This window comes from Austrofundulus limnaeus, unplaced genomic scaffold (assembly GCF_001266775.1).
Source record: "Austrofundulus limnaeus strain Quisiro unplaced genomic scaffold, Austrofundulus_limnaeus-1.0 Scaffold345, whole genome shotgun sequence".
Classification (NCBI taxonomy): Eukaryota; Metazoa; Chordata; class Actinopteri; order Cyprinodontiformes; family Rivulidae; genus Austrofundulus; species Austrofundulus limnaeus.
Genome location: NW_013952747.1, coordinates 548,469 through 566,114, shown reverse-complemented (window position 1 = coordinate 566,114; position 17,646 = coordinate 548,469). Strand labels below are relative to the sequence as shown.

At 38.7% G+C, this 17,646-nt stretch overlaps 1 protein-coding gene across 2 annotated transcripts in view; it reads left to right on the top strand.

The window, feature by feature from the left end:
• Positions 1-17,646, top strand: part of LOC106527864 (membrane-associated phosphatidylinositol transfer protein 3) — an 88,817-nt gene that overhangs the window by 2,749 nt on the left and 68,422 nt on the right. For both annotated transcript variants that reach the window (XM_014022877.1, XM_014022876.1), the window contains exon 2: positions 12,640-12,735. In XM_014022877.1, coding sequence (XP_013878331.1) covers positions 12,640-12,735 — 96 coding nt within the window. The remainder of the gene's footprint in view (positions 1-12,639; positions 12,736-17,646) is intronic.

Genomic DNA, 17,646 nt, shown 5'->3' with positions numbered 1-17,646 from the left:
AAATTCGACCTTCGGAGGACCCGTCCTGCCGTTTTGGACACAGCCAATGCCTGTAATGCTTAAAATGTGAACCGTTCCAGGTGAAGTTTTACCAAAATGTTTTGCCATAGCATAATCCGTGTTGTTTCTTTTAATTGCGTTTTTATGGTCCCAAAGGCGATCCTTCAGTCGTCTTTTGGTCTGACCTATGTAAAACACGCCACATGTACATTGTAACAGATAAACAACGAAACACGAATTGCAATTAATGAATTGGCGAATGTCATATTCCTTTCCCCCTTCATGTGTGGTAAAAGTCTTACATTGTTTTACCTCCTTGCAATGATTACATTTAAGACATTTGAAGCAGCCAACCGGTTTAGGGAGCCACGATGTATTATTAACCACAGTTAAATGACTGTGTACCAGTTTGTCTCTTAAGTTTGGTGCCCTCCTATAAATACATTTAGGCGTGAGTTGGTGGAGAGGAGCTAATGCAGAATCTGCTTTTATGATCTCCCAATTATTTTCTATAATTTTCTTAAATTTGTAAGATAACGTATTATAAGTCGTTATGAAATTGATATTCTTAAGGACAACAAGAATATCAATTTCATAACGACTTTTTAATAAGCCTTAAAATAACTTTAAAATGACCCTTGTTAGGTTAGCCTTTAGCATAGCCTAGACAAAGACTTTCCCTTTAAAGGCATGGTCTTTGGGCATGGTCATTAAATAGAAGATAATATAGAACAAGAAATGATGTAGTTAGTTTAATTGAGTAGTCTGAGTCATAGTGTAAGATTTTCTGTTTATAATTGGAGCTCATTTTATTCTGTGGAGTTGATTTTGGTTTTAATCTAAAAACAGACATATCTACAAAAATACTTTCCTCTAGCACAGCTGGATTTTGAATTGAAACATTGTTCCATTTCAGTTCTGTTTAACTTTTCTCATTTCAGGTCCACCTCCTGATCTTTTTCAAAGGAACGTTTTTTTTTTGTTTGTAAAGTTACGCAACTCCGACCTACGAATCATTCAGGCACTTAAATTCAAGGGATAATGCAGCTACACAGGATCATTTTTCTTAAGATAAGATAATACTACACGAGACTTTATTATCTCGAAGGAAATTCACGAGTTGCCCGCTGCTTATTTCCCAAAGACGAGTTAATGAGTGAAAAAGCAAAGGACCTCCAGAAAGCCTGCAGAACCATTGATAAAAACTACTTTTGGGCAGTACTGTAATTTGACCTTTTAGAACAAAAAATGCAAAATGTAAATGCCTCCTGAATGCAGCATCTGCTTCCCTCTTTACCACGAACAGAGCTAAGCTAACATAGCTGAACATCCGCTTTAGTGCCAGATAAAAACCGTTAAAGCAAAGCAAAGAGCCTCTTTTGGCAAAGAGTCAATTGAGACGTAAAAGATGCAGCTCGGCAGGTTTTCGCTGCTTTGAGCATAAATACCATAGCAGAGCTCCTTTAAAATCCAAGGATGCTTTTCTTCATTTCTTCTCAGCTTAACTGGTTTTGCATCATGTCAGATGGTATATCCTGTCAAATAAGGAGCTGCACGACAAGTGGAATATTACATTAAACAAATTACTCTTCATGTAAAAATGCCCAGAACAATAACGTTAAACATCAGAACTACAATGATTACGCTACTTGTGTTACTTTGGGAATCAAACTTTTTGCCTTCCCAGATTTCAACACACACTGCGTTTCCAAATTTCTAATGTTGAAGTTTGTTTTTGGAGGATTTTACTGCTACAACATTAAAGTGCCTGTGACATACTTTTCCTTCAAGTAAAAAAAAAGTCAAAGAAAACACCTTTATATTTAAGAAACTTGGCATAATATACAGGATTTCACTCATTTTGTCAGATAACTGGCATATCTTCTTTTGGATTTGGCTCAGCCGAAGTGAAACAGGAAGTGACATCAAAGGGGAACTCTAAAAAAAGAGACTTCCTGGTCTTTGCTAATTGAAACAATATTATTTGAACTCTGACTGTTCATTTTTCTGACAGTGACTAAAATAATCAATTCTCTAGTGTGTTGTTGGCTGTTGTCCAAATGCTCTGTTCACATGCAGACATTCCCCTTTGACATCACTTCCTGTTACTTCACATGTGAATATCTCAACAACTGTTCATCTCAGCGGTGAGAACTTTTTTTCCCCCAATCTGTTATCGATGTTATCTTTCCAAAAATGCATCATTTTTAATACAATAATTTGTTATGACATGCACTTAGTCCTAGTCCATGTTGCTTAAAAAAACACAAAGTGCTGCATTTGCTGATAACCAAGGTGATTTGTTGCCACTATTTGAGTTGAATAATTTAACTAGCAAAATAAGATTTTCAGACAGTATATTGGGAGAAAAATATCTTTGCTAATAATATGATCGTTTGATGGATCTAGAGAGTAAGGTCTGTATGGCAGTGAAAGATGTGTGTGTGACTGTGTGTGCAGTGGTTTGGCTGAGACGAAGCTGCTTCAGCCATAAATGCTGTCAGCGCAAATCGGGCTTCTATGTAAACGCCGCTGCAAGTGGATAATGGAAAGAAGGAGATGAAAGAGGGATGAGATGAATCGCGAGGAGCCTCATGTTTCCATGTTTCTGCTCTGAAGTAAAGCCTTTTAGATATTTGGACACAGGTTTCCTTTGAACACGAATCATCGATGAGCTAGGCTTCTTCCCCCCTCATTACTTCCCATAAGTTTGTTTTCTTTCAAAAGACAAGCTGGGTTTCTCCTGCTTTGATTTTGCAGACAAAAGCAATTTGATGAGAGCAACAGTTGCAAGGCTGCTTTCGGTTTAGGATTTTGTTTGAACTCAGAAATGGAATATTAAATGCGTAGGTAATGATAGATCCTGAAATCTGGTTTGCAAGCAGGACATTGGTGTACCACGCTCACATACACTTGGTTAATCCTTGATTAACATTTCTGTGATGGGTTCTGATAATTGGAAATGACGTCTCACAGGACAGAACGTTTTTTTTAGAACAGCTTTGATAAACTGCAGTACAGCAGGTAAACAAAACACTTGACTCTTGCACCAGTTATCTGGGATTTCAGACCGTTTTTAATAAATGGATCAACGTATTTCTCAGTGAGACCAAATTCTGTCTGCATATCCCCAACAGAAGAATTAAACATTCAAACCGCCTGCAATATAAATGGTTTGGAAATGTTTGGCAATATAAGGCCTGAGCAGGAGGTGCACACGGTGTGCAGAAAATCCTTTCACACTGATTCACATAGATTTCCAAGGATGTCAGTCCAGCCCGTCAGTAGTGCGTTTTGTTTTATTATTTAATGAGATTTAAAAGTACCTGTTTGAACAAACCAAAATGTGCAATTCTGCACTTAGTCTGTATTTTAAGCCGACATAAACAGTTTCTTTTTAAAATGATAAGTTTCTGCTCCTAGTTGAGCTTGTCTTTCAGCTAATTGACTCAAACATGGTGACAACTTGTTCAGTTTTACAGTTGTTGAGCTAAAGTTTGAAGTGGTCGTAGCTGAGAGACCTTAACAACACAAAATCAAGAGATTAAACATACTATGTGTTCTACGAGTTTTAGTCCTCCGTTCTCAGTATGACATGATCTTGTGTTTAAAACTCTGACAAGAAAGATGGTGGAGAATAATTATATTGATTAATGCCATAATTCCTTTCAGTTCATTTTTTAACTGCACCAATTACAGAAGGTTCATTTGTAAGAGGGTCCTTTTAAAATATCAAACACCACTTTGGAGTGCAATGTGGCTGCACCATTAAGCCTTAAGCTTGGTTTGTACAAAGTGAGACAGCAGATCAGTGTTTACGTCATTTTGGATGCGTGTTTCTAATCGAGTATAAATTATATGAAGACGCAACAGTGGATAAATTAATAGAATTTCTCCCTCTGCCTTCCCACGGCCACTATCAAGTGAGTGTGTGAGCCCATGGCATATTACGTTTCTCAAGATCTGCTGTCACTCCACATTGTGTCAGGAAAGGTGGTATGAACCCAAAATGCAGACAGACACGATGGCTTGAAGATGAAATAAAACAAAAACGTGTTTATTAAATAACAAAAGCACAAACTGACGTGGCAGCAAAATACTACGAAATAAAAATGACAAGAACAAGGCTTGGTGCATGATAAGGCAATGATCCACTGGGGCAATGGAGACAAGAGTTAAATACAACTGAGGAGGATTGGGCAGTGGAAGTGCGTGTGTGATCACGAACTATGGACAGGTGAGAGTGGCAGGTTGGAAAAACACTAAGAAGCTGACTGAGGACGACATGGCTCAGGAAACAGAGATAATTAACAGGAAATGAGAAAATAAGACAAGAGTACTGAACAATGAAACAATCTGAAAAATACTCATAAAAAAGAACCATAAAACAAGAATCATGACACATTGTGGAAAAAGGTGTTCATCAGTTCACAGCTTTATCTGTTAAAATAAAGAAGTTAGTGTTCGAAGTTAGAGGAGTAAAACCTTTTTTCCATGTTAAAGAGGAAGATGGAAAAAAAGGCATGAACTTTTTACGCTCAAGTGTCCATCGTCAAAGCTGTGCGTCTTAGAAATTTAACAAAAGGATTGTGGGAGCGGATCATTTTCAGCAACATGACGTACACGCTGCTCCACAGAACAGAGTTCTGACTGGGGGCAATGCACACAACGGGTGTCGCTGGGGGACAACAGTCGGAAGTAATGCAGCACTCAGCGTGAGTGAGACGTGTGACGAAGTATAAATCAGCCTTTACGCTTATACAGACTAAGAATCTGCACACACAGAATGAACTCTCCTGTCTGCAGTTCCAGCAGCCTGACTCAGCCTGCCAACCTGCTGGTGATGTGACGATGAAGGACATCTTGTTATGACCTGCCACTAACCGGCAATCTCTGTGGTTCACAAACACCAGAATGATGCTCAGATTTTCATCGTAAACTGCAGATCTATCACGCATTCGCTCGGTGAATATGTTGAGGGTGTAGTAAATTCCCTGCAGGGAGCAACGGAAATAAATTTCATTACTCAGCCAGGAGCACATTGCTTGGTGATAGGCAGGCCTTTGTGAAGCTTTAGCCACCCAAGCACTTTGACTTAGGCAGACCCTTTAAGACATTCAGCGTGCATGGCTTCAGGAGTAAATTAAATAGCATTTGATGCACAGGCAATGAAGCTGATTGGTGTCTGGATTAGATAGTGATGAATATGAACTAGTTGAACACTTTCAGGCACTTGTGACTAACAGGGCATCCACTGCACTTAACAAGTCAAATCCCGATTATAAGGAAGCATTTTTGTCGGGCAGCTGCTGTGTTTTTATTTTCTAAAGTAGCTTCTTTATTTGTTGCCGGGGTTGTTGTGCATCCAGTCAGCGGCTCCTCATGCGAGATATTCATTCTGCGCCCCTGGGAGCTCTCAGCACTGTGACCCACAGAAACGCCTGTGCACATCCATATATCTCCTCAGGATGTCAAATACTCACACGGTCAAGTAGAAAATGTAGTGGTTGTGAGCCAGATGTTCATAGCTCTGCTCTGGGTTCTGTTTACATCTGACATAACTCCAGTCACCACTGAAGGCGAGCACCTCAGAGCTAGAAATCGAGTTACATCCGTCCGTTTACAATAATGTCAATCAAACCTGCTTCAACCTACAAATGGTTTGTGGTGAAGACGGAGTTAAGCTGCAAAGCTTTTTGTTTACCTGTCAGTCTACGTTCCTACCCTCACCTGTGGCCATGAACTTTAGTGACCAAAACAAGCGAATGTTGGCTTCCCCTTACAGATGGGGTGAGACGTTCAGTTATCCTGGAGGGACTTAGTAAAGACGCTGCTCCTCCACATCGAGAGGAGGCAGTTGAGGTGGTTCATACAACAGGTAAAGAAGCTTCCGGGACCCCTCCTTGGGGAGGTTTTCCGGGCATCTCCAACTTGAAAGAGACCTCGGGGAAGACCGAGGACACACTGGAGAGACATGATGGAAGGTGAAACTTAAATAAGGATTAAAGTGGCTTGATGTGGCATAAAATGAATCCTCTAGGGGGATTATTTTTCCTCTCACAGTTGTCATGTTCTCTTTTATTAATCTGTTTTACTTTTGCAATTTATAATGTCAGTCATGAGTGGAAGTAAATCTTAGTAGAAAAAAATATAAAATCGGTATAGTTTGAAAAACATTTAACAGAAGATTTATATATATGTATATCTTTTTGGTGAAGTGATGACATACATTAAAGAGGACATATCATGTAAAATCCACTTTTTTAGCCGTTAAATACATTTTGTTATGTTCTTTGAGTCTTTAGAAGTTCAGAAAAGGTGAATTTAGTCTCTTCTGGTGCTGCAAGTATCTTTATATTGGAACATTTTTCAACCCATTCAATTTTCTCTATTTTCTATGATGTTTTCTGGACCATTACATCACAGAATTTGAAACAGAACGGCCAAATAAAGGTCTGGACTTATCAATTTGTCGTCTTCATTCTCCTCTCTCTCTCTGGGTCAGACTCTGGCTACATTCACACTGCAGGCAAATGCGACCCAAATCAGATTTTTTTATGACAGTCTGAACACGACAAATCAGATTTTTTTCAAATCCGACCCAGGCCGTTTCAGTATATGGTTCTAAAGCAGATATACACTCACCGGCCACTTTATTAGGTACACCTGTCCAACTGCTCGTTAACACTTAATTTCTAATCAGCCAATCACATGGCGGCAACTCAGTGCATTTAGGCATGTAGACATGGTCAAGACAATCTCCTGCAGTTCAAAGCGAGCATCAGTATGGGGAAGAAAGGTGATTTGAGTGCCTTTGAACGTGGCATGGTTGTTGGTGCCAGAAGGGCTGGTCTGAGTATTTCAGAAACTGCTGATCTACTGGGATTTTCACGCACAACCATCTCTAGGGTTTACAGAGAATGGTCCGAAAAAGAAAAAACATCCAGTGAGCGGCAGTCCTGTGGGCGGAAATGCCTTGTTGATGCCAGAGGTCAGAGGAGAATGGGCAGACTGGTTCGAGCTGATAGAAAGGCAACAGTGACTCAAATAACCACCCGTTACAACCAACGTAGGCAGAAGAGCATCTCTGAACGCACAGTACGTCGAACTTTGAGGCAGATGGGCTTCAGCAGCAGAAGACCACACRGGGTGCCACTCCTTTCAGCTAAGAACAGGAAACTGAGGCTACAATTTGCACAAGCTCATCGAAATTGGACAAGAGAAGATTGGAAAAACGTTGCCTGGTCGGATGAGTCTCGATTTCTGCTGCGACATTCGGATGGTAGGGTCAGAATTTGGCGTCAACAACATGAAAGCATGGATCCATCCTGCCTTGTATCAACGGTTCAGGCTGGTGGTGGTGGTGTCATGGTGTGGGGAATCTTTTCTTGGCACTCTTTGGGCCCCTTGGTACCAATTGAGCATCGTTGCAACGCCACAACCTACCTGAGTATTGTTGCTGACCATGTCCATCCCTTTATGACCACAAAACCYTTACTAGCGTGGTGTACCTAATAAAGTGGCCGGTGAGTGTATATCGGATGTTTTCAAAGTGACTGCAGTGTGAACGCTCATGTCACATTCCATCTGACTGTTTCATCAGAGAGGTGGGGGTGAAAGATCGATAAAACACTAACCTCAAGTCGCTGTTTAAATCTGTAGCTCCATGTGTTTACAGCTCCAAAACAGAAGTCCATTTGCTTTGTCTTTTTACTTTTGATCATCTTTTACTGCGCATGCGTGTCACATCAGTGCTGTGGAGCGTTCACACAGGAGTCTGATGGAGGTCGCATTTGAAATGTAATGTGAACGTTCATGCTAAAAGATTGGATTTTTACAAAAAATCCGAATAGAGCATTAAGACCTGCAGTGTGAACGTAGCCTCTGGCTCCAACATGTAAGACTGGATGGACAAGTCTTCCTATGCTGAGAAAGAGGAGGCTTGTGGAGTTACAATAAGGAGGAATTCAGACCAAAGCATTGCGGTTCCACTTTATATAGACCCAAACTGAATTATTTAAGTGTGAAAAAGAAAGATTTAAAAGCTTGACATGTCTCCTTGAAGACGGAATAAAAACAGCTGCCACTTTTCACCAGTTAATTCCTCTCAGCCCTGAATTCACACGTCTCCCCTTTTATTGCCACCTTTCCCCCAAACCCCACCTCAAAAGGTCCCAACAATTGCTTTAAAAACACACGGAGCCTTAGATCCAGTTACTGTTATTTGAGTTGTCACCAAACCTATTAGATTTAGATGTATTGTTTGTAGCCAATATGAATTAGAAGCTAAACCATTTTGGCGTTCGTATTAGGAGCTTTCAGAAATTTGAGATTTGAAGGCTGAAAATATCTGCAGTTCTTTTGTCCCCTGGAGAGTAAAGCACTGGGCTGTCGCAGCTGTTTTCCTTTTGCCTCACCGAATCCATTTGTGTAATGTACACAGCATTTGTTGTACTTTTTCCTCCTCATAAATAATGGATCGACCCAAGTCTGTGATTGCACAAGTGCCTTTATGCCCAACACAGAATTAAATACAGAGTTTAAAACAACAACTGTCCTGCTGTGAAGGTGGCCTTTCAGAGAATAAATGTGTGTGAATGTCATGTACATCAAAAATAAAAACAGATATTCACCGCGTCTATAAAAAAATGAAAAACACATTTATGCACAATTATTCCTTATTTCTGTCATCTAGGTTTACTCTAAATGTACTGCGCAGTTATGTTGCTATGGCTACCTACATTTCTTATATACAGCCATTGTGTAAACAGTGTGTTTTTCCTTTCTAACATGATACTCTGTTAAACCTCAGCTCTAAAATAGAACCAAATCTGTTATATTTTCTCAAGGATAACAGCCTTTTATACTGTTCACATCATTCTCTCATTCATTCAACCATTCTGCTATTTTAGTTCGGAAGGACACAAGTTTTAAAGTTAGCTCTTTGGCCATGAAAACTGATATTTTTAGTCCTCAAACATTTTTTATAGAAACATTTCATTTAGGATTACCGTAGCATAATAACATTTTTCTCCCTCAACAACCTTGAATTGTGTGTGTTTGCTAATATTAGGAGCATTGTCCTGTTTTGATAAAAAAAATGTTGAAATAAAAAGAAACCAAACAACAAAAATAACTGTCAGGTTAAAAAAAAAATCACATTTTCTGCTTTTTTATCATCTCCATTTAAAATCGACTTGTTGCAGAGTGTAAATATTTGCAAACGAAGTTTGGCAGAAAAAAATTTACTCAAAATAAATATTTTAAAAAATTGCCATAAAGCTTAAAATCCTTTACAGATTTTAACTGTTCTGTTATCTATTATAAGACAGTCTATCAGTGGTCGTTTAAACCTGATCAAATCAACAGTTCAGGGAAAAAACAGCTCATTATGTACCACTGTTTGAAGTCAGTTACTTAAATTTTAAATATATGTAAAAATTGGTGCATGGTGTAACCATCAAGCTGATGGGAAAGTAGAATTTTAGGCCTACTGCAGCCTGAGAGATTTCCCTCATCTCTGTATTTTTTGTGTGGAAAGTATCAAAAAATAAGGATTTACAAAAACAAAACCACACACAGGACTGCAAAAATAGACTTGCAGTCCAAACCACTTCAAAAACCACAGAAACGCACATAAACCAAAACCTAAATTGGTATAAGACTCACAATACAACAGCAGTGCAGTGAAAACAGGATGCAGAATATAAAGGTGAGGTAACGAGGGGATGATTGAGAACAGCTGTGAAGGACACAGTGACAGGCAAACACTGAGATAAAAAAAGAAAAAAGAAATGTAACAAACACAAAACCCTACACTGAATACTACTAAATTTGAAAAAAAGATTGGGAAAATATTATTAAAACACGTTGGTAGTTTTGGAGTGCTGGTTATCCCATTTTTGGGATTCCTCAGAACCGAGCACCCGTTTACTCTTTCTTCTTTTTAGTATTGGACTTGTGCGCACTACTTTTTATCTTATTTTCCTTATCTTTGATCCATAATGCAGGAATTATCATGAACAAAAAAAAACCTCCAAAGAAAAAGGCTGATGTGTCAGCGTACATATATAAACATTAACCAGAGGGGGAGAAAATCCGTAAAACAAACAAAAAGGTGCAGGAGAACTAGAAACAAACCAGTCCAGGAAAAAGACTGATAGAAGCCATGAGTGGGAGAGGTGATTACTGAGTGAAGGCAGCTGGGGCTAATTAGCAGATGTTAAACAGGTGAGTAGAGGCTGAGGATAACTGAAGGAAGAAATTATCAGTGCCCAAGAGAAAAAAAAAGAAGAAAATTGAAATTTACTGAAAGCTGAGGAGTATCTGGATTTAAAAAAATACTAAAAACACAAAAATCCAGAGTGTCATGACAACCTAAAACAGGGTAAAGTGTGTTTGTTACCTGCTGCTAAATAAATTGTTTTATAGTTTCTGTTTGGTTCTATTTCTTGTTTTAGTTTGTAAAAAAAAAAGATCTGTTTTTGCACTAAAAACAAAACACTTATCCTGATGCTGCCATAATAATTTCTCTGAGTAGGAAACCTGTCGAGCTGTTTTGACGTGTATATTTTTAGCTCGATGCGACAGGTGGTGTAATTTTCAGAGATGTACAGTAGCACTCGGGGATGGAATAGAAGGAGAATGGCTTCAGAAGATGCAGTAAAAGCTGCTTTGGCTGCTGCTGATGCTCTAAATGCTAATATATAATAAATGTTCTTTCAAACTCAGTCAGTGCCTGAGCTTCCTCACTGCTCTTCCAGCACAGGCCCAGATGACAAGGTGAAAAACTGGGCAGTGATTCAGCGTTCCTGGAGTCTCCAAAGAACGATCAACTGATGTCCAGAGCTTCTGCAAAGCCAACGTTTATAAAGAGTATTTATGCAACTTCCTGGGCTTGTGGGTTATTAATGTTCAGGCAGTATGTGAGTCTCTTTGTCATATAAGCAAGGCTAGTGAGTCATTTATCCGCATCAAGTCCTCTGTATAAATGAAGGTTGCTTCACAGCATCGCAGTGCAGCTGTTAGTTTCAATAGTCCTCACTGCCAGAGGAAATAAAGAGGTGATTGCTGCAAAGTTAACGACGGAAATGGAAAATCTAAGAATATGACATCATCAGACATCCTGTGTGAACGAAAGTGTTTCTAAAGCAGTTTCAAGGTCTTTCCTCCTGAGCAGAAAGCGAGACTTTTGGTTTAAATGAACAATGAAGCAGCATCATTAGGAGGAGGAAGCCTCAGTTTACCTGGAGTTTATCCCAGAGACATTTTTATTGCATTTAAAGAAAACTTTGAATGAGATTATGAAAATATAAACACAAGTAATAAAGAAGTTTTACGCTGATCAATAATTCAGCTGCACTTTCTGCACACTCAGCTAAAAGCATCTCGACCTGTCTTGTTATCTCTTGGTGCAGCTGCAGAGCATAATGATGCTGATGTGCAGGTTTTACTCATCAAAATGAAAAAAAAAAAACAAAAACATAAAGAATCACAGGGCTTGTTGTTTGGTTTGCCCTGGAAAGAATGATGTTAACCAAAAAAAAAAAAAAAAAAAAAAAAAAACTTTACTGGCACAACATGAGCCGACTCGACTAATTACAGCTCATCAGTCTTGATCATTTAAATCCGCTCTAATGTGTTTGGTCTCTGGCAAGAATTCAGATCTGGCTGGCATCTGAAAGCGAAATAATCTATCCTGATTTGATGGATTATAGACTTGAGCCCAACGTGATGAATCTTATTACACCCAGAGTGTTAAACAAAATCTCAGCCAGCAAAATCATTAAAAGGGCAGTAGCCATAATTCTCATTTCCTTCGTCCTTGAGTTTGTGAAGTTAAAATTACTTCCAGTAACTTTGTGCACAGTTCAATGATTTTACTCACTTGGCAACTGAATTACCAGATAGAGCACAACCCAGCTTGTCTATTACAATTTAACTCCTTTTTTTATTTCCAACACATTAAAACTAAGCACAGAATTGTAATAAGTCAAATCCACTGTCAGGTGTCGCTGCAAAAGATAAGTGCTGTTTTGATTCACCTGTCAGTGGTCATGATGTTATGACTGATCAGCATTCGTCTCTTCTGTGATGTCATGAAATACATAGAGCTGCTGATGATGGGAAAATGAAGATAACAGCTTCGAGAGAGAGCAGCATCGTTGAGAAAAGGATGAGACGACATGATAAAATTACACTTTCCTTAAAACTTAACAAAAATATATTTAATTGGGCCATTAGATTTATTTAGCGTGCATTCAGTGAGATAATATTTGTGTAAGCTTTTGCAATATCAACGTTAATATATTTTTGCTCAGAGTTGCATCAGTGGGTGGATTCCCTGTTAGGATACTTTTCGACAATAACGCCATTTAACCTCAACGCCCATTTGAGACTGTTTTCCAGAGGAAATATATTCTGAAACCATCGGTCCACACCTGAGGGTTTCACGCTTGCTTTTCCCCGCAGATCTTCACAGCTGTCAACAGGACAACGGAATGAAAAGGAAAAAAACTAAAACTAAAAATTCATGATCTGACTGTCCTGTGAGCTCTGTGATTAATGACACGACCCTGTCCATCATTTCTGCTTTCAAAGCATTTTTTTTTCCTTTTTGTCTTTCCTCTTCCTCCACAGGCTCGGCTCGAAAACACAGCGCCACTCATTGGTGTCTGCAGAACATCGCTCAAGAATCAGTTGAAAGCTCCGATGAGGAGTTCTTCGATGCCAAAGGTTAGAACCACATTTCCTTTCTCCCCTTTGTCCTGATGCATCACAGTAAGCCAGGTAAAAAATCAAAAAGAAAAAAAAATTGTATAGGTCTTCTGGACGGGTTCTTCTCTAATGAAACGTTTCGTCTCTCCTCCAAGAGACTTCTTCAGTCTGAGAGTTTCAGGCAACATTCAGGCTTTTAAGCCCTGCCTCCATGTGACTGATACTCACATCACATGGGGTGGAGTGATACTGGCAATAGCCGCGCTGTAGGAGGGGGACAACTGAAAACGGAGGCCTCCACCTCTGTTTAATGTTGGACTGAGGCTGCACATCTGGCAAATACTGTGTTTACATGAATTTCGTTTACAATTAAAAATGTAGTTTCTGTTAGTTTTGGGTGGTATGAGGGTTTTAAAAATTACGATGATATATTAACCCTCTGGAGCCTGGTCACACGACCTATTCAAATCGATCTAACAAGAAAGATTCGTATCTTTCCGGTTAGAGCGATTTGCCCCGCCCCTTCTCTGAGATTCTGTTTCTGTTTGTGTCAAAAGTAGACTTCAAACTATGCACTAAAAAATTGTGTTTATGAGCCAAATAAAACCGGAGTTATGATAAATAGTTTACACTACTTCTTATTTTTTCTCAGTGGTGGGCAGTGCTATTTCAGATTTTAGTTGCGCAATTTCTAAAGTGCTAGTCAATTTATTTAGATCCACAATTTCAAAAACACATATGCTCAATAAATCTTAGCAGAAGCTAATTATAAAGCGCAAGATTATTTCAGTTTACCAGAAAATATTCTGGTAAGAGACAAGTCAGCACTTTACTGCATCTAATGGTAAGATCATTTTCTTTCACAGATTGGCACGCGTCATCGCAGTTTGGGGAGGTGATTTGTCGAAACAGACTTTTAAATCATGGCGTTAAAGCAAAAAATAGTTGTGGATTGCTAGTTCTGCTGCTTCTTGGTCATTTTCTTATGCTTATGGCAGAGCTTTGGTAAGAAAACATGCAGATATATTAGTAATTTTAAATTTTTTATTGTATAACTTAAGCAATGCATTCTGGGTAGGCTACAGGAGGAAGAACAGGAACTCCGTTCTTTTCAAAATAGAAGCGTGAATTTAAAATGTTTCATGTTTCTTTATTTTTTATTAATTATTTATTTAATATTTATTGCCGCGGTGTCCCTCAGAGAGGAGGTACAAACTGCACAGCTGAGTGTGTTTCTGGAGATCAGAACCGCAGGTGGATTGTCGCCCAGTGAAGATGCTCCAATTGCTTCCTGCCATGCAAAGAATTGTGGGAACAGTCTCTACTAAATGACACAGTAGTGCTCCAATGTTCAAGAAAATGATGACGAAGTTTTAATCAATTATGTGGCTACAAAACATAGTGAGTTTAGATGGCTCTTTCCCTTTACTTTAGACAAAATTGACAGTTGAATGTGAAATTATTAGTGATTAGCATTTCTAAATTTAGAAAGCGCAAATCTGCCCATGTTTAAAGAAATTAGTAAAACCCCTAAAGTGCAAAGAAGAAATTTAGGTCTGCAATTTGCGCTTTAGGCGACTAATGCCCACCACAGTTTTTTCTGAACATGACCGTCCTATTTGATGTGCGTTGCAGCGGCCGGTTAAAGGAAACACGGTAGTCTCATGGAAAAAAACATCTCAATCTTAATCTCAATCTCAGTCATTTGACCAGTGCCAAAAATTCTACAGTAAGAAGAAAATAAAAAGATGCGAAAGTGGGATGATGTTTGGCAGCAATGGAATGATGGCAAGAGTGGGAGAAAGCAACTCAACACACCACAGACCATACACCCCTCATGCTCCGCCCCTTTTTGCTCTCCCTGTTAATACCCTTCACCATGATATTATCTAAAAATAATGAAAAGATCAATAGTGTTCAACCCTGGTCACTGATTTATTATTTGTTATATTTAATTTAAATTTAAATGAACTTATTGATGGGCCAGTCTGAGCTCCTCCATGGACCAGAAGTGGCCCCTGGGCCTTCATGTTATTAAACCTGCCATAGATCTTTATTAGTTTTTCTTTTCCCAGTTTTTTTTTTTACAGATTTTGTGGAGACACCATTTTGGTGTGCAATGTGTTTGATTTAAAAGCTGCCTGACAATATACAGGACAAACACTGTGAACAGGATCATAATTAAAGAGTCTCATTGCAAATTGCAGCAACACCCAGACCTGGTCGTGTCATAAGAAGAACTGATGTGTCCAGATCCTCATTATTATTATTTTGGGAAAAAAACAGTTCAGAGAGAGCTGGCAGCCAGAAAAAAAAAAAACAATGTATATTTTTTTCTGTAGCCGACAGAAATTGAATGATTCACACAGCAAAAGAAGAAAAATACAGACTAACAACACCGGCTGTCTAGCAAACTTTAAAACTTTGTGATTAGTTACTTCATGATTTGAAAACAACTGCTGCCTTCACTGAACAAGATTTAATATAAAGAGTTTTTCCATAAAAGAAAATCTCTTTACGCAATAAAATGTCTTAGAAGTGACTCTAATCCTATGGATCTGTGAATATGCAAATTAGATGAGCATTTTATCTTCACTCGTGGCTGCAGCTGCTGACCCTCGACTCGGCTCTGATACTCTGGACTCCTCGGCTTGACGATGTTATCATCGCCGTAGAGAAGGTCACTTTACAGCGAAGCCACAGAGGTTCTGAAACCGACTGAGATGGCGACACAAAGAGTCGGAGACAGCCGCTTAACGCTTGTGTGATGAAATGTTAATGAAGCGTTTTACTCCATGTTACAGATTCAGATTAGACCGTGTGGAGAGTGAAGCTCTCTTATGATGCGGTTTTTAAAACCATAGAGGGAATTGGAAATAAATTGGAAAAATTAGATCAGTTTCATTTTCCCTTGTGGGCAATATGTTTTGTTTTTCTCTATCTGTTACTTGTGTTTATCCAGTCTGTCTTTTGAGTTTTATCACTTGTTTCCACAGCTTGTCAGTGTTTATATCAGTTCAGTTGTCTCGTATGTTGATTCCTCTCTGCTACTGCCCCGCCCACTCTCACCTGTTCTCGCTTGTGTTCCACACAGGTGTTTGTGATTTGCCTTATTGTTCTGGCTCTGCTGCAGCATTAATTGTTTGTCATGCTGCCCGGAGCTGCACATGTGGTGATATTTACTAAATTAACGATCTCCTGTAAAGCAACACATTTCAGAAAGCTTTAAATCTAAAAAAAAAATCTACATTTCTCCCCCTTTTTTTCTTTTATAAATCACAACTGAACAATAGACACTTAAAACTCGTGGGGTGTTTGTTTTAATGTAAAATAGCATGTTAGAAAACTAAAACATGAATGATAAGTATCTCTGTCATCAGACTCCTGGGGATAAACACTCAGAGGATAATTGGATCAGTAAGAATTCTGCTTCAGACTCTATAAGAACTCCCGATGGGACTTGTAAAAAAAAAATCAAGCGGCAGTCGGAAATGTTCTCAAGTGTGTTTATTTCTGGTCAATCTCATGTCTGAGTGAATTTTCACAAGTTTTGAAGTGAATCATAAGAATGATGCGTTCAAACTTGACTGTTGCTTCTGATCAGATTTCACCCAGTTTAGTCAACGATCGCAAAACAGCTACAGCTGTCATTTCCCAACCTGAAATGACTGTTGCATGGAATGAAATGGGGTGGGCGACATGCAGGGCTGTAGTCTAGTTTTTTGAAGTGGGTATACTGTGACACAGTGCACAGTGTTTATTATGACATAAGTTTATTACGCCATATTGTTTTGGTACTTATTTTTTCTTCTAGAGCTTTTTGCTCGGCTGTAGCACAGAAACAGCTGCACCTAGTAGCACAAAATTTGGTAGGAATACAGATGTAGATGACCTTCACTGTGCTAGGAAACGGTTTTGCGATGGACCCTATATTTCAAATGGGGGTGCTAAGTGTCTGGACATTTATTTATTTTTTGCTGTTATTTAGCTCTGAATGCAATGGAGACTTTTTTATTATTAATAAGACCAATAAGAACATTTTGTGTAATAAAACGGTGAAAAGACAAAACTTTGTCACTAATGCAATAATTGAGATTGAGATTTAAAAAATGGATTTACCGCAGCTTGCAGCTTGAAGACATCAGTCGACGAATGGAGTAGTTTTTATCCAAACATTTATTTTCTTTTAACTCCACACAGAATATAAACTGGCTCCACACACTCACGGTGCTTCTGCTGCGGTCAGAGTCCGGGTGTAAAGTAACGTTCAAGAGACACACGTTTCAGAACCTTTCCACATGGTGCATTCAGTGACATCCAGTAAATACCAGTACTCTCAGAAATGAACAATCTAACTAAAACATACACCCAAAATAAAGTGTGGGGTGTCTTTGTACAGTCAAATACACAAAAACAGTAACACAACTAATAATCTCATTTGAACAATGTCTGTATTTCTCACATTCTCCCTCACTTAAGAAATGTCGTCCCGACATAAAAAATATACCCAACAATAAATTACATGGACATCATAGAATGGAATGGACTGTTTAACAGGTTACATTACAACCTTCCCTTAAGTTACCCAGACTACCGTGCACTGTAGCTGTGTAGACTCCTGATGGAATCAGTTTAGTGTTTTAAAGTCCGATGTTTAATGAATAAACTTTACCAAACTAATTGCCCTCCCGTTTGAGCACTTGTTTTTCTTACATAAACATTTTCCTGTTTCTCACACACACAGATTCGGCCTACAATTCTTATGTGTCACCATATTTATCTCAATATTAGGCACATTTGGTACAATCCAAAGTGAGAATACAAAATGTAAACAATACAGTTTTTTTTTTTTTTTTTTTTTACCAAGGCCGCCAGTAGCCCTGAATAGTAACACATTTAGTGGACGCTGTTCTCTCTGTGAAACTTGGT